We start from the raw sequence: 26,685 nt of genomic DNA, 5'->3' as shown, positions 1-26,685 counted from the left end.
CACTGCCAGGATTTTAAGCTTCTTGGGGGAAAAGACATTTCTGTTTACAAAAATAATACTTTTACTGGGCTGTGATATCCTTGAAGGGAAGTACAGGAAGTATTTTCTATTGTTTTATTAAAAACCATATTTAATTAGATGTAGTTTATTTCCTAAGATAAATCAGCACTTGCGTGCTTGATTTAATGACTGCCTAAAGCAGCTAACTCCTTACACCCAGTGGTTTTAGTGCGAAAGCATACAATGAACCTTTTTGGTAGCCATATTCTGCATCAGAAGCTCCAGACTTTTCCTTGAACTGCAAGCCTGACTGCACTACACAAACCTATGGCCACCTGCGAGGGAAGCAGTTTCATGGCACACCAGAAATACCGGTGGCAAGAGATTGACATTTCTCCATGGACCTTCTGAAACTTGGCAGTCCCTGAGGTTGGGATTGTAAAAGTTAGGATTTATTCCATTAACAAGTGCATTCTTCAATTCAAATGGAGTATCAAGGGGTCAGACAGCTGAATGGGACAGTAAGGAAAGAGAGGTGCAAACTGATTTGCCATGCTTGGCTTCTGTCAGAGTTTAACTTAGACGGCACAAAATTTTTAAAAATCTCAGTTTACTAATTTCATCTACATACTAGCAGATTTGAATTGCATCTCTGAGCTCTTGCATATATGTGGAAATGAAGGGTTGGTGGGACAGGGAGGAAAAGGGGGAGCAGGGGAAAACAGTCATTCCCTTTCTCCGCTGAAATATCCAGACTCTCAATATTTTACAGAAAATTGAATTAGTTTCTGTACCTAATACAGCATGTGTCTGAAAAATAGGGAAGTTTACTGGTCAAACACACATGTTTACTTCATGTCAGCTTTGACCAAATTTTACATAAGAGAAATCTTTTTCTGCAGAACAAGACATGCCTTGAGTATGCTGCTGCACTGTGCGAATAGCACACTAGAAGTAAATTCTCCCAATAAAACTGTAATTCATCTTGACTTGGGTGGCTAAGCATAATACATATTCAATCAATATAAAACACTGAGAAACAATTATTCCTTATTTTTAAAACACTGGTTGTGGCTAAACACCTGTCCTTACAATTATACATAGCTATTTCAGAAAAAACAGGCCCAGAGTAAAAGTTAAGTGAAATACTTAGAAGACAAGACTCTATAATCCTATTAGAGGAACAATGATCATTATAGCTTGGCTCTTTCTGTAGAGATGGGAATATACTGTTAACCGTTTTTTTCCCTATTCTAATTTATTTTCAAAACAGGATGTATCTTCAGGCCTTATAGTTTGAGCTTGTCCAAATCAGTGGCAGAGTGCAGATGCTCCATGTAAAAATGCCAGTGACTTCTTGATCTTGCAAATGAAACCACAATAGGGCTGTACTGGTTGCAGGGTTTTCCTGAGGTAAAGGAGGCGGGGAGTGCTGCTCTTATGATTTCACATGGAAAAATGTTTAGCAAACCGGTAGTGTTCTATGTTGCTGCCTCAAAAATCCACTCCTGCTCAGCAAAAACAAAACCCTGCTTTTATTCGCAGCCCTAAGAAGCATCACCCTGAAGTCAGAAGGTAGAAATATGCAATTTCCTCCTGATGCAGTGAGGGCAGAGATATAGCAAGTCAAGTTTTGGCTTCCACAATAAGCCTGCATTGCTACCACATGCTCATGCAGGGACTTCTCTTGCTGCAAATAATTTTATTGCAGCAGTATCAATAGTCTCAGGCAAGCTTGTTCTACTCTGCTAACTGGAGAATGGAAAATAAATTTATTCATTTATTCTAAAGTAATTAAACATGTTCCAGTACTCAGGGGGAGAAGAACAGTGAAGCGTGGTGCCCAGTTTCACATACTCACTTCATAGAAAGGAACATGCTTTCAAAGGTCTCATTTCACAGGACAACAGCATGCTGTAGCACAACTAAAATCCAGTATGCTGCACATACCTGAGAGCTACAGCATCTCACATAAAAAGATACATCTTGGAGTGGCTTCACAGCTCTGCCTGGTGAGATGGGTAAAGAAATGTCAGCCATGCGTTAGTGCAGTAGACTGCAATGAAAAGCAACAGTTTGCCATCAGAAAAAATGCCGAGCACTCCACCAAATTCATAATACTCCTATTTCTCCAGTATTGTAATATCACATCCTCATAGCTACTTGGAAGCTAAAGTAACTTGCGAATCATCAGATTTGAAATCTAGGCTCCATAACACAAAAGCTAGCATGCAGCTGCCCTCAAGTTTGTCAGAGACAACAGTGACAAAACTGCAAATAAAAGTAATTCAGTTATCTGGAAAACATGGGATGGGCAATGTCAACACTATGTAATTACATAGGTATGTCACTACTTTAATCAGAGGAGTCACTGGATTTTTTTAATTTTGCAAGTAACTCTTAAGTCCTCTTAAGAAACCAAGTAGTTTTAAGAAGTTAAGAAGCCTTATGCAACTTATTTTTTGCCTCCCAGCTCTCTTTTCCAAATAAAGTACCTCTCATGAACCCCTGGACAAAGTAGGCACTAAAGCTTATATGAGCTTCTGAAAGCTCAGGTACATCATCAAGCTAATGTGTCTATTCAGTCTTTAAAATGGCATTTGCTCAAGTTTGCTCAAGTTTGTGCATGAGATTTGTGAACATATACCCAAAATTTTCTTTCCATGAACGGTCAAAGGAAAAAATGAAAAGCCTTCTTCAGACTGCTCAAACACTAGCTTCAGTTCAGCCCACATGGACTATTTCCAGGGACAATGTATTTCATCTACGTCCTTGGTTGGTTTGCTGATACTCAAGAAGAATGCCAACTGCACACATTTTTTTTTGTCCTTGGATATATCCTCACTAAGAATCATCTTGGAGTAATGATGATCAGTTGCAGTTTGAACTCCACATGGTTTAGCAACTAAAAATCATTTCTGTAGTACATAAAAAGGAAACTGTATATACAAGAAAAATGTAGATTTGAACTAATGTACTGAAATGACCACAATTAAACTGTCTTTGTAATTCAGACCTTTGTTTGTAAACCCCAGTCCCAGCTCTCTTATCTATTCAAAACATAAGTAAAAGATTATCCAGCATGCTAGACAGTAAATATTAAGACTGTGTATTTCCCAATTCATAACATGAAAAAGTTTGTCTTTAATAACCCAAACTACATTAACCATGATGTACCCAGAGTGAAAAAAATCAGAGCGTTTTGCATAAAGTTGCCGATAAAAAGAGATAGAATGGAAAACGTTCTGCTGCTAAAGGTGGTACAAGAGCTGGAATTTTACCGAAGTTTCTTTAAGGCTTTAAACATTAGCCTTGTTTACACTGTATCTAAAATCATGACAAAGGCTCCTAGCATAGCAGATGGGCATTTCCTGGTGTGTTATAAATTGCTAAAAAAAAAAAAAAAAAGAAAAAAAGACAACCATTAAACACAATGAGACACTTCCAATGAAACGATGACAGCTGTTCTTAATTGCAATTTGAAATCCCAGATCTTAAGAGAGTACCATGCTGCCAATTCAGGAAAGGCATAATGAAAATTCTGGTCCATGTACACACAATGCATAAAATGGGATTTCTCTCATTTCTGACAGGGCCTCTACCTGCCTTCACTTTTCAGTCTGCATCTAAGAAATGAAACACAGCAGTGTCACCTTTATAAGTACTTATTCTTTTCAGTGTGCAAAAAGTCCCAAAATTCTAATGAAAAGAAAAATGAAACTATCAGAGCCTTTTTTACACATCAAGTTATATTTAAAGCCACACGAAGTGTTCAGAAATGTTTTTATTTCCAAGTCCTACCATAACATCAGTCAATTTTCTAATCAGAAGAACTTCATTTTGTTAAGCAGCACAAAAAAGGCTAGTCTTAGTTTTAGTCTAGATGTACAAATTTAGAGCTGGAAGGAGAACTATTCGAAATGTTGAGAAGAGACAAAGAGCAGTTATGTATTGACAAATTTGGAGAACTGTATTACAAAACTGAAAAATTACTGCAGGTCCTTTCCTTTAGTTAATTAAGTGCCCACTTGATTCACAAAATTCAGTCATGCTGAATGGATCCCCAAGCCTTTTGTGTATATTAGAGGGATTCTACTTTATGTGACAATGTGAATTAATTTTTAAAAAACCTCAGCATTTTATGTCCTAAAAATATCAATGGCATAATATGAACACTAGCCAGAACATTCCAGTTCCAGGAAAATGAGAGAAATGGGATCTGGCAAAAAAGTTAAGTTTAGACTACTGGAGCATTAACATACATCTCTAACTAGCCAACATATATTGAGGCTTTTTTTTAACTTTTTTTTTTAAATTATCTTTGCTCTAGCAGTCTAGCCAAACCCCAAACTTTTTTATGCTTACAAATAAACACAGACTATAACAAATACACTCACATGCAAAAAAAGAAGAGAGAGATATCGTCACAGATAACTAAAAACATTTGACTCTTGGTCTCCAACATGAGTGAAGTCAAATGTGAAAGTATGCTGTGTACAGAGGTACGAGTAAATATTTGAAACCAGTTCTGAAAACAAAGTTATTTTGTTGAGGCTCTAAGCCAGCAGTTAATTCATGAAGGATGCCCCAGGATTATTTTCCTTCGTACACCATGACGACAATCAGAGTTACAGAAGCATCTGGAACAGATCTCGAGGTAAGTGCTTCCCTTTCAAAGTCACCAGGTTTTAAAGATACCCAATTCTGGCATTTTTGCAAGCTTCTTCAAAAAGTCCACTGCACACTTGAACGTTGGCTAGAACCACGCACAGCTCTCCAAATGAGAAACTGATGGATGAGCAGGCTCTACCAGAGCCAGGTGGGTCCTGCCCAGAGAGGGGGGCCTCTGGCAGTGGGACTTCAGGAGCTGTGACTGACAGTAAGTACTGCCAGCTGGTATGGCTGTGGAGACCGAAACCATTTGCGAGCCAGTGGATATGGTGCTTTTGAATAATTTTGTCACAGCAGCGTACACTGCTGTAGCTTCTGAGAGACGGAGAGATGCTGGAGGGCGAGACCAGAGGCAGAGTCCTCTCTGCCTCCTGCGGTATTTTGGGAGACAGTTTTGTCTTGATGCTTTTTACATCCCCTGTAGTCTATATATGCTCCTTCCTAGCCCAGGAAGTGTTTAAATGCCACAACAGCACAAAAATCCACCTGGACTCCACAGCGCCAGGTGTCTGGGCGAGCCTGTGTGCAGGCAGCTCTGGCAGCCCCACCCCACCGGCACTACCGCTCTGCGGCCACACACGGCATCATCGTATGTTTTCATGTTAGGAATCCCACGTCCCAAACACTTACAGAAGAATGACAGCACCAGTGCCATACAAAAAGAATCTAAAGGGCCTTTTCATTTCTTAATTTAGGCAGCACTACTTAGAGGACCAACGGACAGGCTCATTCCAGTGAACTTTGGAATCCACTCTAAATGTCACTCCAGATCATTTTAAAAATTAAAATAAAGCACAACTTCATCTATACACTGCTTTTCCAGGCGGTTTATACTTCCTGGGTGTCAGGTGCATTTTTTGAGCCTCCTTACAACCACACGTCCTGCTATAAACCAGTTCCTGTATTATGCATTATTACAAAATTTCATGCAATCTAATACCAGCAGCAAACAAGCAACTACTGTTCTTGTCAATAAGACTACATTCACCTCTGAAGCACTGGGGTGAGATTGCTGCATTACGTGCTATCCAAACCTACTAAAATAGCCCTGCTCAAATTTCAGGAAAAAGCTAAATTTATTGTTGTATGCGAGAGAATCCTTGCTTTATACCCTAAGCCTTCAAGTTCACAGATCACTTCCAAAATGCTCTTCAGAGAGCCACACAGCCATTGCAACATGGCCTCATCACAACTGCCTTTCTGAAAACTCTGTTTTCCCAGAAGGACTTCTGAGGTCTCCTACCAGGTGTAAAATTTAGCAAACTGGACATCCCATGGGTGGTAGGCCAGCAGCCTGCAATAGAAGAGGCTCTTCTCAGGCATCAAGTCTTTCTGACTCTTGAAGCAAGTGTGATGCTTCATCCCCGTTTCATCTATATGCTTGACGGATTTACATTCATGGATATGCCATATCCATTACTGCCTCACTATAGAGGTTAAGAGAGTAATAAGCCTGACCCCTTTCAAAATAAGACTTCAATATTCTCTGTAGGGTTCCCCCCCCCCTTCTTCTTTCAGCTCATTTGTAGCATGGGTTTAACAATTAGGTACTGGCAGTCCTACCTAATAGCTATTTATATTTTCTGTCAGCTACAGATGTTCCCTCCCTGCCCAGCGGTTAATTTTGCAAACTAACCTCTGAAGTGATCATCTTCCCTCGAATATAAATGTCTTCTGAAAGAGGCACTCTGCTGAGCCACATGAACAAGTCCAAAGACTGAGTCTCCGGAGAAGTCAGGAATTATTAGGAATAAGAAAAAAACATCTGTAAAAAGGGGATATTACAAGGTGAACAAAATGGGGGGGGGGGGGGGATTTAAAACAAAAAAAAAAAAAATCCAAAATGAAACAAAATAAGATGAGGAAAGGACAAACTGAAAAGGAAATGTTAAAATAAACATACTGGGGCAACAAAGGACACTAAACTATGGCACAGGCTCTCACCCCACCATCCCCCTTCTTCAACAAATAACAATAGCTACTGTGTATTTTAAAACTCTGCTACCTACTGGGAAAAGCTTAGTTTTACATATAGGCAAAAACTGTCCTTCACAGCTGGGGCTTTATCATGCCCTTCAGACAAAAATATTTGCTTTAAGTCAAGGAGGAAAAAGAGTTACTGTAACCTTAGTGTTTCCTAAGAGATGCAATCCTGGAATACCAGCAAAAAAAACAGAAGCAGAAATATAACTTCTATATTCACTGCTTACACTGGCTCAAAACTTGAAAAGGAAACAGCAAATTGTATCTCTTCTCAGAGTAATTGCAGATATCTGCAGGATAATGATTTATCCCAGTAATTATTAATATGATGATCACTGAAATGGGGAACATTAATAAGTTCCTCATTCTTGCATTTCAATAGGCATCAGGTTGATACCTTTGTGCTTGTATCCTATATAAAGGCAAGCCGGTTTTCAGGAGGTGCCTGTAAAAGTTTTAAGTCTCTCTAAATTTGAAAGCTTTTAAAGCAAAGCTATTGTCTCTTCAGAAATATTTGACTTAAAAAACTAAAAACAAGTAAATAAAATACACAGCAAAATTGCCTAAGTGGAATTCAATAGATGTCTGATAAAAGCCTTCTCCAGGTATTTTCCTGCTGTCTCAGTTATTCACCATAAATACTTCAGTGCATAGCTAATAAAATGCACATTGACCCTGAACTCTTATTTGCTTGTAGCCTGCTGTTAGGAGTACAGTTGTCACTTTCCATTTTGTCCCTCAACTTAAAGTAATCTGTGGTTCTTCTAAAGTGAGCAGGTAAGGCGTTTCAGAACATAAAGGGGGGCAAAAAGCAACATGCCACCCTACCTCCCAGACTGAGAGCAGCTAGTAGCCAGGAGCCAATGTTAAGATGGGAAACGCAAGAAAGCACCTACTCTGCAATCCCTTAAAGCGAATCTGTTACTGGTAGGAAAGCGATACGGCATGATGGTTACAAATAAATGGTACAATAAGCTATTCATTTCCTACTGCCTTCACTTCAAAGATGCCAGCAGCTGCCTTTGCCACTGGTGGAAGTCAATGTAAATTAGCAAGATAGACAGCTTGGTTCTCTCTCATGTCTAGCTTACCCACAAGGTAAGCAAAACAGCAATTACATCAACTGAAAGAGTAATTACATCAACTGAAAGAGCAGAACAGAAGTGTAAGGACTGCACAACTCAAGCAGCAAACTGTTTGAACACTGAAATGTCATACTCTGCCCTGTCAAGTCAGAGACAAGTTTGATCCTGCTTTGCAGATAAGGACAAAACCAGCAAGATTAACAAAACATTGAAAAAAAAAAAATTCAAAAGCTTGGTAAACTTCCTATTATAGCTATGCAAATAGCCACAGACTATGAAAACAAGCATTCCAGGAGACCTAGAAAAGTAACGCTTTATTACATGGTGCCACAACAACAGCAGTGTATTTGGAGAGGCATGAACTATTAAAATAAAATCTCTTTGGTCAAATTTTATCAGGTATAACACTACCCAAAACCACCTGACAAACTTTCTCCCAGAAATTCAGTTTGGCTGCCCATTCAAAGCGTGTCCATGGCTTTACTCTAGTTTCCAAAGATCATTTAAAAAAAAAAAAAAAAAGCCCCACACCTGCCCAAGCCCTGCAATTAAGTATTAACTAGCGTCACTGAAAGCATCAGTCACTCTCACAGACGCTCTTGAAGAAACACACAGCAGATGACTAGGTGTTCACTCCCCTCCTCTTTCAGATTAGAGCTAAGAAAACATGTGAACAGATTTTTCACTTCCATAAGTTTATGTTTCCTTCAATGACCACATATGTAAAAAAAAATCTCTAGGTATGGATTTCCTTCATGTCGTTATACACTTCTCTCTCTCTTTCCTCCCATTTTCATTTGCTCACCAAGCCTGCTATTTTACTGGGACAGTTAATTTTCTCAAGCACATCATCCCTATACCGATCCATCACATTGAAACACTCGCATGTACCTCCAGCATAGACAAAAAGTCCTTATAAATGGTCAAGAGTTTTGCTTTGCTCAGGATTATTCAATAGGAACCAGAAGTCTTTTCCCAAAGCACACTTAAATGGTCCAGTGGGCTTACCCACAATCAATTCTTCTGAAGAGGCCATGGCTCAACGGAGATTTACACATCAAAGAAAAATAAGTATATACATCTCCACAAATCAATGTGGGGTTTTTTATCCCCACGTCAGAAGAAATACCACAAATTGCAATTTGTCTCACAGCATCTCTTCATTAAAGTTCCTGAGCAACTAAAAAAAAAAACCCACCCTGAAGATTGCAAGGTCTCTGTGGAAGTGTCACAACCTCCCCAGATATGCCTGAACCCTGCTTTTAACAGTGGCCTGCTACTCCCAGATCAGTCAGTCCTAGAATTAGCTGCAAGCTCCAAGGCTAGGATGGTGCTGGCTCTGTTCCACACCCAGTTCCTGGCCTGTACTGACCAGCGCGGTAGGCAACCACCCCACTGGTGAACAGCCTAGGCTTGGCTGCAGCAGGACTATACAGCCACCCTGTAAGCTCACCTCATGGCCTGTTAACCAGCATTCAAGCACCAGCTCCATGTTCACAGAGTGAACAACTGGACTGGCATGAATCCTCGGGCTACAGCACAAGGCACTATACATTAAAGGGGATGACAAGTTGTTTAGGCTTGTCAGAGATGGCATAAGGCAGCCTACGTAGCACTTATTTTATATGTCTACAATATTTGAAAATATCTTTTACAGATGGTGAGAAGTTTACTGATATTAGCAGAGAGAGAAGTGGCTCTCTTGATTCTGCAGTTCTCATAAGCATCTACAGACAGGTGGGAAGGGAAGCAAGGTCACCATAAAGGAAGATTATTTTATATTTCTACAGTTTGAAAAGAAAACACTGTATCTGTAAAAGAAACCATAACGAAGATTATTTCCTAATCCTGTATTTTTAAAGGTACTTTGTCTACTTAGCAGGTGTCAGAAGACAAACTTTTCAAGAGAAGCAATACCAAATAAAGAAAATTTGTGGAGAGATTATATCTGTCCAAGATTAATTTGTCTTATACTTTTCATGACTTGACGCTCTATCCAAACTTGCAAGGAAAATCTATTACTACCATGCAGTCGAGATCTCCTGACTTAAGTTAAAATTCAACATTTTCTCACTTCAATCTACTGCTCTTAAACTGGATTTCTAGTGTTTGGACTCCAGAAGTTCTTGTTCTGAGATGGCAGTCTGACCGTACAATTATTGTGATGAATGATGTTTATGAAACATTTCTCTACCAAGACTCTCATAATACGTACAAGAATGACTGTTGAACATTTCTATTCTGGAAAACCATCTCTCAAGAGAGATGGAAAAATGTGGAGATCAATATATTAATATGTACTTGATTCAACATGTAACCAAGTACATAGTACTGACTTTCAGAATGTCAGACAAACTTTCACTCCTAGATTTTGTTTTTAAAATCCTCCATCATATGACAGCAAACTTTATGCAGCTGAACAAAGTTAGCAGAGCAGAAAGTTCTTTTAGCAAGCGTGTTAATTTAGCAAGCAATTGTGCCTGCTAAACAAAACTGTGAAGAAAGAAAACTTGAACATAGCCAGAGTTCAGATTCAAGAGGGCCAAGAACTACCAGAAGCTTATTCGATCTGATTAATTGGCTGTTTGCATTTCAGCCAATGTATCTGGAAGCCACAGACGAAGTGTGAAGGCAAAAAAATTAATCAGAACAAAATAACTTCCAGAACTCTTTCCACACATAATTTCCTTTTAACCTAAAAGCTAACACTGAAGGAAGATGCATAAATTCATGGCCACGTTTAGACACTTATCCGATCACTGATCACTCAAGTCAGTCTCCTGAATATGTGACTGCAAAGTCAGGTGGCAACCTCACAACACACTGAAACACTTCTCTACCCCAGCGTCACGCCAAGGAGAGGAACAGCTGGCTTTAATCTCACCACTCTGGTGTCTGACAAGATAAAACAATTACTGCAACATACAGGTCTTGAAGACCAAGTACCTCATTTCAGCCATACCACCTACACCTGTGATCAAAGTCTTGTCCTATAAGGGATAGGGCTTAACCATGTTCCATTACTCTCAATAATTCTGACCAGGCCCAAATAACACGGGTCATGTCAGTTCTCTATAACCACAAGGCAAGGCCTTTTATGCACCCCTGTAGAGGAATTACAGAAGGTGAATGAAGTCAGAATAAGAGGTTATACCTACTTCCCAGTCTTCTATTTCTAAATTTAGACTTGGGATTTACATCATATGCAAATCCTATTTTGCAGTATTATATGTCTGTATATATGCTATATATTTTAGCCTTAAAATCTGCATTATATATTTATGGCACTCTGGCTGCCCTCTTGTAATGGGCTCATTTCCATCCAGCAGAGAGAGGAGACCAAGCTTTTATTTTTCTACAGGTACTATTCAGGCATATCCAGTATGTTTCTGCATTCATCATGAGGGCTTTTTCATTTTTTGCATTGTGCAAAGAGAAATTAAGAGTTTCAGGTATCAAAAGTAGCACTACATGACTCAAACATATTTAACACCTAGAGGCTTTCACAAGGCAATCTAGACTTAAAGAACCAGATTTCCTTGAAAACAGACTACTTACTTTACAATACAGTAATAAAGGCTACTGCTAATAATTACAGGAAAATGTTCTGAAATGCACATACCAGGATCTAAATACATGAAATAGAAAGAGTAACTCATCTTGACTTCTCTTTAAAATAAGGATGAACTAATGAAAATTCATTTCGGGGGAGTGGTGGTGGGATTTTTGTTTGCTTTAATCAACAACAGACCTTTTGAGGAGAGACACAGCTGGTACCATCTGCTTCAGGACAGAATGAAAACTAAAACTTCTTCACTGTACTTACATGTGAGGACTGAGTTCATAAAAGTTTCGGTTTCTGTACTCTTCCACTTTCTCTGGAGTATAAATGGGTAGAGATCTGTAGGGGTTTATTGATATCACCACACTGCCAATGTATGTCTGTTGAAGGAAAACAAAAAAATTATCATGGATTTTTCTTTTTAACATACTTTTGCTGTTTATATATTATTCTCCCATTTAATACTTATGCAAAAACACACACAAAAAGCCTGATTGTAGCAATGAATAAACATGTACATACACTCTGAAACACCTTTTAGATCTCTCTCAACAATCACTGTTGGGTACCAAGTAGCTATTTCTACATAACCGAAGGCCTCTTACGAACACTTTTTAAAAGAAAGCCCAATTGTACAATATTTCTGTGACTAATTCAGCTGGGGGAGGGAAAGGAAAAAAGACACAGATGTTCACGAAGAACCGACTCCATCTGCATGGCAAATGTCACACAAGCTTTGCTGTAGCCCTTGGGCACTCACACAAAACCCCGTAAAGGCAAGGCCAGAGTTGGACTGCACTCCCTCACCCAAGGAGGAGCTCTGCACCATCTCTTCAAAGCCTTGAAGCTGTTCTGTGCCCATAGAGAAGAAACCTGAAGGCTAATAGCCTCTGACAGGTTACTGTCAAAGGAGAGATTTACTGTCAGGATTCAAGTCAGGTGAAGTCCTGTTGTGGTTCCTCAGCAGACGTTAAGAGTAGTTTTGATTTCCAGATTCTAAACATACTTGCCATTGCCCTTGGAAAGCGGAGTAATGCGTTGTTTTCTCTGTTAGGTCCCATTCACTACCGAGCTGAATGAAGACCGATCTGTACACCATGATTACCATGTCGGCACACAACACAATCAACCTGCCTTCATCAAGCCTACTGCCGGGTGCCCCACAGCTCTCTGCACCTCCCTCCAGCTGCAAGGGCTGCATTCAAATACACCCGAGTGGCAAAAAATACCAAAACCCCATTCTACCCTGCCTGCAGACACTGAACAAAGATTAATTAAAACCCAAGTGTTTGGTATCTCTTTCCACAACCATTAAATAAATAAGTAACACCTGGTGAAACACGATTTTCCAATAACCAGGGACTCCCTGGGAGGTGTAAAGGCTGTACACAAAAGCCACAGGTTCCCGTTATTTGGATTACATTTGCTACTAACTACAGAAGAAAAACAATGGGTTTTACATAGTTTTTAAATGGCTTCTTTGCAGCGATACCTTAGTACCTTGCAATCACTATTTGGATTTCTCCCCGCAATTCTTCTTCCAGGGAAGTGCTGTAATACGCATTTTTAAATGGGAACAGAGGCACAAGGAGCCCGAGCTACTCACCAACAGGTTCAGCAGAGCACTGAAGTACCTCCAGAGCTACAGTCACAAATGAAAAGTATTAATTGCTGCAACCCTTCCTTATGTAACTTTCATGTCTAAAGCAATTTTCTGCTAAATGCTAACCAAATTTGGTCCTAAGCAGAAAGCTAAGAAAGCAAGATTTCCCATTTTCCACAGCATGCACATGCACAGGCAAGCTGTGAACTCGCATGGCATTTTCTGTCCCATTTAAAACAGAGTTGAACAAACTAGACTGCAGTGATAACACAAGTAGCATGAGGCTTCCAGAGACTCTCATAGTTGGTCCTTGCAGTGTTTACTATGCACAGAATGAAACAGAAGCAGCCACTGCTGACAATTCAGTGTACAACTGCTGCTATGACGAAACACAATACTTCACTAATTGGACTCAAGACTCACCATTTCTAAACAACGCATACTTTCTCCTCTCCTTTGGAACTGGCCAGAAACCTTCTCCAAAACATTTCCCTCCACGCATCCGAGTCCAGAACACACCAAATACCCTAGAAACAGGATGGTTTCACACCAAGAGCCCATGCAGGGTGCTGCGAGGGGGAGCAAGCCTGCAGGTGCCTCACATCTTGGCAGCCAGGCTGCAACTCAAAAAAGGGACAAGTCCAATCTGCCTTGCACTGCAACCTGGGAGGGAAGTGCCCCCAGAGGCATTCAGATACAGTCTGTTGAAAAAATCCCCAAATAATTAAGATTTTTGATTCTTTCAAACACATGCTGCAGTGTGTGCTTATATATATTTTCTTCAAATTAAAAAAAAAAAAAAAAAATTTCTAGTTTTGTGGTTATCCTCCCCCTAAGGAGAAAAGTGTTTTCCATCTATGTCTAATCTCTTTGGCTGAACAAGAAGAAAATGCAAAAATTGCCTTTCCACAGTGTTTATTTTGCTCTCTCAACACATATGGCTTTGGCAATTTGCAAGCCTACAGATTCATGGTGAGAATAACAGATACCCAAGAGTAAGAAGCTTTCTAGTCTTCACAAGTGCATGGATACCCCAGTTAGGACTCCTTCCTGATTAAACATTAACATATCAACTTGTTTCCTCCTAAATCGTAAGAATTTGTGAATTCATCCTGCTGTGAAATCAGTGCTGGAAAGCATCAGCAGAAGAGAGATGAAGGCCAGATCTTGAAGATTATACTTTGAACCAGGAATTCTTTGCAACTCAAAGACTTTCCCTTTTCAGCTATTCTGCTACCGTAATAGCATACAATTTAATTGCTAAGTTCCTTGAAGTACCCTGAGATGCCAAGGTAAAGAAAGATGAGCGAAAGTGAAAACCTTGATTTTTAATTTTGAATACAGGCGTTCAAATGAGATTTATTTAGAACCATCTCTTCATAGCTAAGTATTGCTTAGATGATATATTTTGGGAATTCAAGTCAGCTGTTTATTGTCAGGCATGAACAAATACAGACCATTTCCTAAAATACCAATATTTCAAAAGGTCAAATGACTATATAGAAACAAAGACATACTCATGTCCATTTTAAACACCAAGCCCAAGCATGCCAAGAAATCATTGTTTTTGCTGCAAAACTGCTTATAAGAACTAATACATTTCCTCTTCTAAAAATGCCAATATCTCAAAGCTGATGCCTAATAGCTACTTGCTACTGGTGGTCTGTGAGATTCCACATAATGGGGATAAACAGATCCGGAAAATAGCTTTCCCACATAGCATCTGCCTTCCCACCAGAACTCTATTATAAACAAACAAAATAAATGGCTTAAATCCTTGAGCAAGCGACAAACACAGAGACATTCCAGTGCTGAAAGAAGAACGCCCCAGAGTAGTGGGAGACCATACCGTGGCACCCCAGGGACTAAAGAGATCCTTCATTTTCCCTGTTTAAGGAAAAAATGAAACCCCAGAGGAATGTCCTCATGGTGATGAACGCACAGAATGCAGTCAGGAGATTTGATTTCTTTCTTGGCTTTGACATGGTCTCATTATGCAAGTTTGGACAAGATCTGTTGTGTCCTCAAGTTTTGCTAACTAGAGACTCTTGATAATACTCCTTCCTCCAAATTTCTCCTTTATTGCAATAACTCAAAAAGGCAAATTCTGCCTCCTTGGTGTGTTTTTCCAGAACCCAAACCAAAAGGACTCTCACTCGTCGTTTGTCAGTGCATCTATCATGTAGCACAGCAACACTGTAATGGGCTAACATTTCATCTGCAGAAAAAAGTATTCAAATTTCTATCAGGTCAAATGACAACACATTCTGCACTCTCCACCAAAACAACACGTACAACTCATTCCTGTTCAGTAAAGGGTTTAACACCCCAAGCCGGAAGAAAATTCTAAATCACAATTCAACCGGAAAAGCTGATAATATTTGTTACACACCACTTCTAAGTACTGTTGGGAATGCAATGACCAAGACACTTTGATGCCTGATTTTCTCCCCTTAGGACTGAAAGCCAACATAACCACTTGGGGCAAGATATTACTGCTACTTGAAGCTTATATGTGCCTTGCAAGGCCTTCTGTGTCTTTCTAACCCAACCAGCTTTAAGATTGGCTTAAGAAGAGGCCTGAAATAGCAAGACGATGTGAGGCTCCTGTTGCTTGGGAGACACTACAGGCAGCAGCCTCTTCTCAGCCAAGCACTGGGGAAAGCTATTGCTAGAACCTGGCAAACTGCCTGAAATGCCTGTGGACCTTTTCAGCCGAGAGGTTGCAAAAACCTCACAGAGAGCCCGGCAGAAGGTCCCAACACACCTCTGCAGCCAGGATGCACGAGCACTGCGGTAAAATCTGATACACAGGGAAGAGGCACTACAGGCCCGCTCGAGAAGGGAAGCTTTTAGAAGACCACTAGTACAGCTTATGGGAGAACATTTCACACTGTCGGACACAGTATATTAACAAAGCTATTTTTCCTGCTGGCAAAGTTAGTCTTGTAATACCCCAAGGGCCCAGAAGAGAGAAGATTGCAGCTGCACAAGCCAGGGAACATTATCGACAGCAGTTGAGGCTGCAGCACAGCAGCTGCAAAGCTGGGGCTATCATTAACAGCCTGCTCTGCATCTTTAAATGCTTTTCTGGATCTGTGACATCCTCTGCAAAGCAACCTTTGCCTGATATACTGCGGTTCTGGATCTTGCCAGCTCATAAGCACGTGTGCTGCTGCATGCTCAGAACAGCTGAGGCCAAGGAGATGGCAGATGCAGAGGAAGCCTGTATTTACATGTTCTCAGTTTTCTGAACTGTCTCAAACTCAAACAGAACCTGGCAAACTTAACATTGCAGTGTTGCTCCATAATGAGGTTTCTCATTTCAATGAACATTAGCAACTAGATCAGTACCTTATTAAAATATCATTTCTTATTTGAACAATCATGCTGTGTGCTTAAATTTGTTTGTCATTGTGGTTGGCCACAATAAAATAGCTAAATGCACCCTGCTTCTGTCTATTGTGTTTTTCAGGTCTGAAACACTCACAAAGTTGCAAGACACTATGTTTGTAAAGAACAAGGAAAAGAGTAACATCGAGACTAAAAGCAAAACCACCTTAGACCATTATTACTATTTCTGGGGCTTTGATTTACTGTATTGCTGTGTATAGCAATGTAGGTGTTTGTATTGTTTGGTGGAGAGGGATGGGCTGGGTACGTGAAAAACACAAACAAACAAACTAGGATTTCATCCTGTAATACTCCAGGGTTTGCCTGCACTGTTTCATGACAGCACGTAGAAAATAAACTCTACCTGTGATCCAAGCCATGCAGCTGCACTTTGTGTTGAGCCAATGCCTCCTGCTTCAGTGAGCCTGAAGCATGAGCAGAGCCTCCGAGTACCATCTGCAAGCAACTATGCAGGCCCAACCCCAGGATCCCTCAGAGCAATGATCAAGTGGAAAGAACAGGAACTAACAAAGTTTGATTTCCTTGAACAGGAGCTTCTGTGTGAATTTTCCCAGTATATCCAGTAAGGGTTGGACTCACACAGCATCACACGGCACTAGTCCTTAGCAAAAGAAACTTCTGTTGCTTTGACTCCTCTCATTAGTATTTCCCAGCAAATACAGCATCTCTACAAAGTTCCTGATCAGCTCTAAAGAGGCTGCAATAATCAGCGGGTTGCTACAGATAAGAAAGCCTTTTTCCACTCCCCTCACTGGAAGGAAAGCCAATGCTAAAAATGTACTCTTCCAAAAGCTAGTCTGCAGTAAACTGAAAATACAAACCAGACTCTCATATGTAGTCTTTCCCTCCCTCCCCCCCCCCCCCATAGAGAAGCCTCTCCTTCTCCTTGATACTACTTTTCACTGTAGTTTCAATGGAGTCCTTTCTAATTATGCTTGTATGAGCGAAGAAATATAATACTGCATTTCTGAACAAACACAGCCTATTTCCCATGATGATTAAAACTCTCTTGGTCAAGACCACCCTCTTGGACATAGCATTTTTGCCCCATCAATCTAGTGGACAAAGTCTGTATGTTGTAATAGAAAAAAAAAACCAAAAACAAAACCAAAAACAATCTGGTAAGCTATTATATGTGCTTAATGCAGTTATTAATCATGATAGGCAGCCTTGTAAAACCTGGACAGGACAGTAAAGACTGTAAAGAAAACTACACAGAAGAGCACTGAGTTCCTGAAATTGGGCTGGGGGGAGCAGAAATCAAGCCAAAGAAGAAAACGGAGGCAACAGTATCCACAGTTCAACAGTTTAAGCAAAACCATCTTATTGCTAGAGGAGACAAAATTCAGCATTAGCATGTATCAGTGTCACCTACCAAATATGTTGATGGCTGATACAATAACTCAAGAAACAAAGCTCAAACAGGTAACACAAAGGTAGAAGCACACATCTATACCCCAAAGCAAACAATCATGACACAGGCAACCTATGTCAGAAAGGATACCACCACTGCTAAAATATCCTTCAATACGGGCTTGATCCTGCAAGTCACTGTGCAAACAGCAGCAGTCTGAACAAGCTACGGGTAACCCGCACGAGCCAGGATCATGCCCTTAATCGTACTGCAACCTGTTTTAGATCCGAGCCCTGAAGTAAGAGCAGAGGGCTTGCCAGAGAAAGACACCCACATGGCAAGTTGAAGCAAGTCCTTAAAGGGGATGCATGTGCACAGATTATCAGGTTTCTCTTCCGAGTTTCTCGAGGGCACAGAAATCTCTCTGCTGCTCAGTGAATATTGCTGCTAACCTCGCGATCATTATGACAGACTCTAATGTTATTATTAGCAAAGCAGACTAATCATCTCAGCCATCCACCTCTCTGACTACATTGGGATGTTTTTACATAAACAAACAAAATTCCTATGCAGGACGCAATTACAGATGAAACCTGTGAAGTAAGTGATGAGGAAGTCAACCCAAAGCAGACATGAGAAATTTTAAGGTAAGCATTTAAATACTCCAGAATGTCAGTCCTTGCTCACTTTTGAAAAGATAAAGACTTGTTTTCATAAGCAAACAGTAGCTGGAGATTGGATAGTGTCTATGCCAAGAAACCATTGGTGAAAACATTAGCAAGAGCACTCATTCCAAAATGTTTCATTATTTCTGTATGAATAAAATGTGGGAGGGAAGCCTCCTGCCACGCTGCAGCCAAGGCTAACCTATGTTCTTCAGGGTGAGAACCATGTTTTTACAGTATTTGGACGCTTTTGCTTCTATTTCTGTTGTTTGCCAATCTTTCATTAATCTTCCTTTTGTGTTTTTATTTCCTATAATGTCCACTGAAACCACCAGTAAATGGCCAAAATGTCGGCATCACCTTAGTAAAGAAATACACAGCATTTTGGGGCAGACCCAACGCTGTAACAATCTCTGGGGCCCTATAGGACACATTTCCTACACCACCTATCTTTTTTCAAAGTGTCACATCAGAGGTAAAAAAGTGTAGGGAAGACAACCCCTACACACAGCCCACAAGATGCATATAATTTTCTGTGATCCTCATTCATGTTTTCTCACTGCTTTATGCAGATACTGCATACAGCCCTACAAATAGGTGCCTCAAACACTACGCTCAGCATCGTGGGAGCTGTACAAAAAGGAAAGGAAGGAAAGCACTTCCTTGAGATAAGTAACTCTCCTCCCATGAAGCACTTCAAGTTTAAAAGTAACCAACCTGCTGGCTGCGAAAATCTTTACTCCTGACCCCAGGCAAGTTACAAAGTCTGTTTTACCAGAGCAGGCTGATGCGAAGGGACAGAGGACCAATGGGATTTCTATCTAGATAACAAGCAGAGCAAGATTTACAGGGAGGCAGAATACTACCTCTTAGACCACAAGCTATCACAGGAAAAGATGTGCCTTGGGCACAAAACCCCTTCTTCACATCTGAAGCAGAAGCAGCAGGCTTCAAGGCCCTAGCCCGTGGCAGCTGCAACAATATTATTACTACAACTCAGTAGCTTCTCTCAAAAGAGGGAAACTGTTGAGGCACTGCTGGGAAAATTGCTCAAACCAATGCAGGCATCCCCCGAGGGAGGAAGAGAAGGAGATCTGAGGAAACTCAGTCCCCTGGGCTCCCATCACAGGCGGATGGCTGGCTGCTCTGCTCTGGCTCTCAAACCATCCTGCCTTTTAAGAAATGACTCAGCCACCACACCTGCCACTCCTCAAACTCCCAAAGGAAGACCAGCAGTCCAGGCTGGACTCGCTGGATAAACACAAGTAAATACATCGAGGTACAAGAGAGCAGGGCTGCGTCTGGCAGGGGGATAGACTCTCCTGCGTCTTGCTGCAGGAGCAGCAAAGGCACGGACCTGATACCAACAGGCATGCAGGCAGCTAGGACATACCCGAAACCGCAGGGGGCAACAACCCTCTCCAAAACCCAGCAGAGGACTCCATCTGGCCTCAAAACCAACATACTAAAGACCAACACGGTCATGCTGACATCAGAAGGTAATGAAAATGAAAATAAAATTGAACTTCAACAATCACTCGATCATATCACAATGAAGATTTTCCCAGCAGGCTGGGTTTATGTTTCCCAATACCACAAAACTCTGTTCTTCACAACAGCAAGAGTTATCTGGAGGGATGGTCACGCAAGGCCGATGCAGACCAAGACAACTGGTCTCATTCACATAATTCTGTCCCCCGCCCTCTTCTTCCAAATGTAGCACCTGGAATACCAGGTATGAGTGCAGCAGGAATAAAGCCCCTATGCCTGACAGCAATCCAGTAAACTCCTAAATACTGTAAGGTAGCTGAAAAAGGCATGAATCTATAGTATAGACAGACATGGTGGATTAAAAGCAAGTCGGAAACAAAAAGGCTACCCAGAAAATATTAGAACAATAGAGATCAACAGGAAGCAGCTCAGTCTGTGAAACAAGCACACCACAACAGCCACACCACCAGAAGGTAGCCACAAGGATGCTACCTCAAACAGCTAACACTGAGTTATTACACTGGAATTCCAAATATTTAATGTTTCAGTGATAAAACAACATGTGTTCAGTACCATAAGACTATTCCTGCCCAAAGCAGCCCACAAACTCCACGCACAGAAAATACAAATTAAACGCTGACATCAGAGAAAGATTGTTTTGTTGTAAGAACAAAAAGCAAACAAACATTTTGTTGTAAGGAACAAAATGCTGACCTCTTCAAATTTGGGAAGACTTCAAGAAACAACATAACTGCGGGAAAAATGTGCAGGGCAGCAGAATAAAGCTGTATCTGGCCTCTAAAGGCTGACTCCCGTGAGCCTACGCAGCTCCGCTCCCCTCCAAACTCCCCATGCCTCCCTTGCCGCTTCCACATGCCTCACAAAGCAACAAACCCAGTACAAAAATAAGTTTCAGACTGATACATATACTACAATTTATCCCAAATATCTACCATCCAGGAGTCACTGTAAATACACATATAAACAGATGCCCCCCTCCCATTTGTCAACATCCCAAAATACAAAGGAAAAATAATTGCTGAGCTGGATTGGTTGAGGATATTTCAGCCAACTTAAAAAAAATAAAATAATAAAAATAAAAAGTTCATGGAGGGAGTTCAACAGAAAGAGTCAAAATTAGTCAGTCACATACAAACTGGATTTTATGAATGTATTTGAAGTTTTCCATGCAGCCTCTAGGTCGCACATTTTAGCTGCACAAACTGCTCCCTAGAACCTTCAAATAATCAACATTGTATTTTTTCCTACTTGCTAACTGCATTGCCCATGAGCCACATTTTACTCTGTAAAGTTGAAGAAAAATTCTCACAGACTTTTGTTACCAATATTTACAGAAAAGAACTTCTGCGAAAATGCAATGCAAATTTTATCAATGAAAAGTTTAAGAGTTGCAAAAAGAGTATAATAAACAATTACAGCTTTCTAGTGAGATTTTTCTTGGTCAGACATACCCCCAACATTTCCAGACATGACTAAACTCCGAGATTCCCATTTCCAATTAACACATGCATGTTACCCAATGAGCCCTTCCCCCCAAAACCACTCAGCATGAGATTACTGCAGAATCTGATGGTCTTTAGTAGAATATTTGGCATAACTCCAGCTTCACCAGCCTTCGTGCTTATTTTTATAGGCACAGCCTCCAGCTTTGCACTCTGGTATGCAACCTAACACCCAAGTCCATTAAATTTTCCATCAAATACACATAAAATTGAACAACAGGTAATCAAGCAGTAGTCTGTTCTCTAACTGTTAGGAGTACACTTATTGCCCTGTTTGCACCATGGCATGAAACTTAGCTAATTTTCTTGAAGGGCTTACAGTGACCATACCGAGGATGGTACAAAGGGACCGTCAGAGGATCCAGATCTGAATGCTCTTGCAAAGGGAGCTCTTACAGAGAAGATCTGGAATTTCAAAGAGGTAAATGGAGCTGGCACTAGGATCTCCAACATCAAACATTCAGCATCAAATATAACTATTGTGAAAGAGACTAGAAAACACAAAACTTGTATTCTCTTCCAGTGGAATGAGCCCATTTATCTCGTCATCTTTGGCTACACGGAGAGATTTGGCACTGTTCTCTGACGGCTCAATCTGACTCTCACATTTCATAGAATAATAGAATAGTTTGGGTTGGAAGGGACCTTTAAAGGTTACCTAGTCTAACCCCCCTGCAATGACCAGGGTCATCTTCAAATAGATCAGGTTGCTCAGAGCCCTGTCCAGCCTGACCTTGAGTATTTCCAGGGATGGGGCATCTACCGCCTCTCTGGGCAACCTGTTCCAGTGTTTCAGCACCCTCATTGTAAAAAAATTTCTTCCTTATATGTAGTCTAAATCTACCCTCTTTTAGTTTAAAACCATTATCCCTTGTCCTAACGCAATAGGCTCTACTAAAAAGTTTGTCCACATCTTTCTTATAAGCCCCCTTTGTTGGTTTACCTACCAAGACTGGCTAGCACAGTTCTGCAACGTCTGGCCAACTTTACACCATTTCCAAAGCTATCCATACTACAGGTCTCATTCCTCACAACAAACCCTTCTGAAGGTTATAACTGCAACTCCATTTTAAAACTAACATGTGGCACAGAGACAGCCATCAGTCTACAGGAAGCTGCTTAGAAACTGATGTTGAGTAAGCCCTGGTTTACTGCTGTAGAAACATTTCAAACCATTCATATGGCTTCAGTTTGACTTAGTTTTTTAAACTGGGATGCAACTTTTGGTAATGCCTACAATGGAGCACTAACATGAAGGCTGAACTTAATCCCACAACTCAGCCATGAAGGGACAAATCCACTCCTACTGCCCTCTGAAAGGATCCTGAGAGGTCAACTTGTGTATGTAACTTGTCAGAGCTGAAGAAATCTGCAGTCTTTGTTAAGCACCAACAGTAGCTCTTTAATAGCCAGATTTGGGTTCCCCAGGATAGCACGCAAACTACTGATTTTACGTGGTAAAACCAACATTACTTCCAGATGTAACAAAGGCTTCATTGTGCTCATCTGAGCCTAAAACAGAAACGCAAAGTGTAGTTTTCATGAGTGAAGTTTGGGGAAAAGAGAGCGGGTGCCAGGAAGGAGAAGGGAGAGAAGAGTTTGCACTTGAAAATTAAGGTGGAATGGTGCTCATGGTAACAACCAACTGTTACTGTTTTAAAAGTTTTCTAAAACATGCAACAGTGGCCTGAAACTTGTAGGGCAGCAGAACTCAACTGATACGGAAAGGAGGTAATTTCCTCAGGTGATTTGGTAAATAAAACCATGCAGCATCACAAACTAACTAATTTGTATACTTGGTAGCAGCATGTGGCCGAGACATAAACACCTATTCTTTCCACCACTGATGTAGTGAATGTTTTGATACTTGCAAAGATCTGCAACATTTTGCCTTCATAGTGTGGTTTCACAAACAGTACTTGTAAGACCTTAAAAAAACATAAATCACAGGATCAAACAAACCTGGAGATAAAAAGGGTAAATGATAGTGCAACAAACTACAAGGGAACAATCTGGGGGGAGGGGGAAACACCAAAACCCAACAAAAAAATACTTCTGTTTTGGCAGCAGTTCACACTTCTCAGCAGAACATGTTTAAGTAGTAGGCTTTCCCACCTGCAAGACAAAGGATCCTACATTGCTAGAGAAAAGTGACACCTTGTATCACCTGCCAAAGCACATAATACAGCTAATTACATTGCATGTCAGTGCCCAGCTGAATCCGAAACTGGGGGAAATACATGCTTCACTGTCACTGTCTCAAAGAACTGTGTGTTTGAACATGGTTGTCAGCTAGCATGTAATAGCAGATAAAAATAAAACACATTACCCATCTGTCATTCAAACTGATTTCTTTCAAGAAAAAGCTATCCAGTCTAAATTAAGTAGAAACATCTAATTAAATACTTTGCAATCCATAGTAATTTACAGTAAAAACAAATCAAACAGAAGAAAAAATGAAAACCAAAACACTTGAGAAATCCACGTGACTTACAGCAATCCTTCTTAAGAGACTGTGTAGTCTAGGGTACCCTCACAGAATACATTTCTATCCTTAATGCTTTAAATAAAACTTTCAGATATGACCCAAAGATTGGGCAAGGTAGTACTGCCTTCTTCAATCTCTAGGCAAATAGCTCCCTCTTCTTCTCTTATCCTTCATATTTTCTTAAGCTAAAGTGGAATGAGATGATTCAGTATCATCCACTTTTTCTGTAGGTATTAGGAACATAGATTTAACCCTAGAACTGACATGAAAAACATTAATTATACAAGCTACTGACTGAAAAAAACCTCTGAGTCCCAGAAGAGGCAGCCACTGCAGCTGTTGAACATGGAGGACTTGCCAGAATCTGGATGAAAAAGCAGCAAAGAAGAGTCTGATATCTGCCTGCCTGTATCAACCTCTAACAGTTATCAAGAGGGAATAGACTATACCTTCAAGGAACAAGGAAAATCAAAGACACAAATTTTCGGAAATGTAACTCTCAAAGGCATCAGGAAGATTTTTTTAACCATTGTGGAAGAAGTCTTTCCAAGTCTTTCCATCCAAAATCATTTTGGTTTCTTCTCCAATAAGGTTTTAATGGATCCTGAGAGTACTTGTCTTATTTTAATTTTCTGGTTAATTTAAATTGTCAGTCTGAACTTAAGGAGCGAATAGGTGGAGGTGATACAATAGCAGACAGGTGCAACTGTATATTACCAAGCTAATGCCTACAGAAAAAGGAACAGGCATAGTTGAGTAGGAAGATTACTCTGGAAGAAAGATGTGGCAGACAATGAACAGCAGAGGTACAAAAGCACAGACTATAACTAAGGGATAGAAGCAAACAAAAATAACACAGATCCTCCCATACTGGAGGTTGGAAAGGAAAGGTTATAATGAAACCACAGAGATTCAAATGCTTAGCAAGAAGGAACAACAGTCACACTACAAATTAAAAGGGGGGGAGGGCTAAGTTATAATTAAGTACAGAACACATCTATTTGATTGTAATAAGCTGCAGACACAATTGCTTGCAGATCATAGTTACACTTTGGCTTAAATATTCCAGATTTACTCTTAAAAAACTTATCTTTCACCAGCACTCTTGGAAAGTCTCTGCAAATCATTATGTTCACACAGCCTCAGCAGTACAACAGATACAATACTGTGCGTATTTTAACAAAAATGGAAGAGAGATGAAGCAGGAAATGAAAGGCTTAACTGGAATCACAATTTTCCCTTCATTCCCTGCCTGTGTTTCAACTGTCGGTTCACAACATCTCTCCTGTTGATCATCAATCAGAGATTAATATGCCTGAAGATTTTGATTACTTCCACATATATTCAAGCTCATTGTTTCTCGTTTAAAATCCAACCATTCTAATAAACACAACGTTTTTGCAAATCAAAGATAGCAAGCAACATTTAAGCTAGCCCTAGCATATTCCAAGCATGTATTGTTTCTACATCAACCTGCTCTAATATCCAGGAAGTGCCTTCCCTGTAAGTGAATTATTTATAACTGCAATGTCCTCTGACAGCAGGAGCATCAAAGTTACTGTCATCATCAGTTCTGGAACTGTTTTTTTTATGAAAATCAGAGGTCCGTCATGTTGTGGAATGGGAAAAAAGAAAAAGGAAAAATATCCCAGATGGAAAAGATCAAATGCAAACAATGCAGTACAGGAAAGACTACAGCACAAGTAAGGTTTAAAATACCCCTAATACAATAGATTATGTTCAGGCATTCAGTCTATGTGTATCCTTATAAATAAACACATATTTTACGAATGACAACATAGCTCCTCCTAGGATGTTATTTGTTAACATATACTCACATATACTTCATTGTGATCAAAGCGCTTTTTCAGATTATTGATGAACGAATCTTCATTAAGTGGCTCTAAAAGAACCATATCTCCCACTCCTATCATGTTGTCTAAAAGTGACGTCTTGACCTCCATTTTGGCCATTTTCTCCTGCCAAGAAGCAAACAAGAATAAAACAAAAAGTTAGCTCAAAATTATTCTGATTATTCACAGGCATTATTCAGTAATACTATTTAAGAAATACAAGTTAAAAACTCATCAAATGACACTACTTCAAAATTATTTTTCCAAGGAACATTCTCAAAGTCATTCTGTCTACCCAGGTAGTCCACACAATTCCAAAAATTTAACTTCTAACAGTCAGCAATGCTTTCTGGTCCACTATACATTAAATATGAAACTGCAAGAAACCCAAATGAAGATTCCAGTGGGCACCACATCCAGATGTTTTGGACGACTTCAACACAGTGTTCAAGTGTACGCAAACCCAAGTTTTATCAAAAGTTTCATCAAGATCTCCAGCGTATCAAATTAGGGTTTAAACTTGCCAATACCCGAATCTGAATTTCTTTCTCACCCTTACTTGTACTTCTCCAACTCCATCAACTTTTAAACTGAAACCAACTAAGTGAACCAACTCAGAGACAAAACCTACACTTTTCTATTTTAATCAATGAACCCTGTACTCTAGAGTGCCTATATTCCAGTATAGAACTGCTCCTGGCAACGTGAGGCTACCAAATTACTTCACTTCCTAACCAGACTCAATCAAGTTATGGATTTATTTGTAATTTTATTGCTTAAGGGAGCATTTTCATAGGGCAACAACAATCCAGCTGACAAGTGGAAAGACCGCATCTATAGAACTGGAGCAGCAAAAGGCAGAAGCCGGCCTTAAACAGGGGACCAGGATCAAACAAATAATCAAATCTGATAAAGGAAGTAATTCAGACAAAGTCGTCAAGGTCAGGCCAAAACTCAACACCTATTTGATCCTCCCAGCCTTTTATCCTTCCA

General features: G+C 40.2%; 1 protein-coding gene across 2 annotated transcripts in view; it reads right to left on the bottom strand.

The window, feature by feature from the left end:
- Nucleotides 1-25,812, bottom strand: part of MYO1B (myosin IB) — a 96,066-nt gene extending 70,254 nt beyond the window's left edge. For both annotated transcript variants that reach the window (XM_010563964.1, XM_010563973.1), the window contains exons 1-2: nt 25,678-25,812; nt 11,566-11,681 (exon numbers count right to left, since the gene is read on the bottom strand). In XM_010563964.1, coding sequence (XP_010562266.1) covers nt 11,566-11,681; nt 25,678-25,812 — 251 coding nt within the window. The remainder of the gene's footprint in view (nt 1-11,565; nt 11,682-25,677) is intronic.
- Between the last annotated feature and the right edge of the window lie 873 nt (nt 25,813-26,685).

The sequence above is a fragment of the Haliaeetus leucocephalus genome, unplaced genomic scaffold, assembly GCF_000737465.1.
Source record: "Haliaeetus leucocephalus isolate CR32 unplaced genomic scaffold, Haliaeetus_leucocephalus-4.0 Scaffold1, whole genome shotgun sequence".
NCBI lineage: Eukaryota > Metazoa > Chordata > Aves > Accipitriformes > Accipitridae > Haliaeetus > Haliaeetus leucocephalus.
Note: the sequence above shows the minus strand (reverse complement) of the source record. Positions and strands in the feature narration are given on the sequence as shown.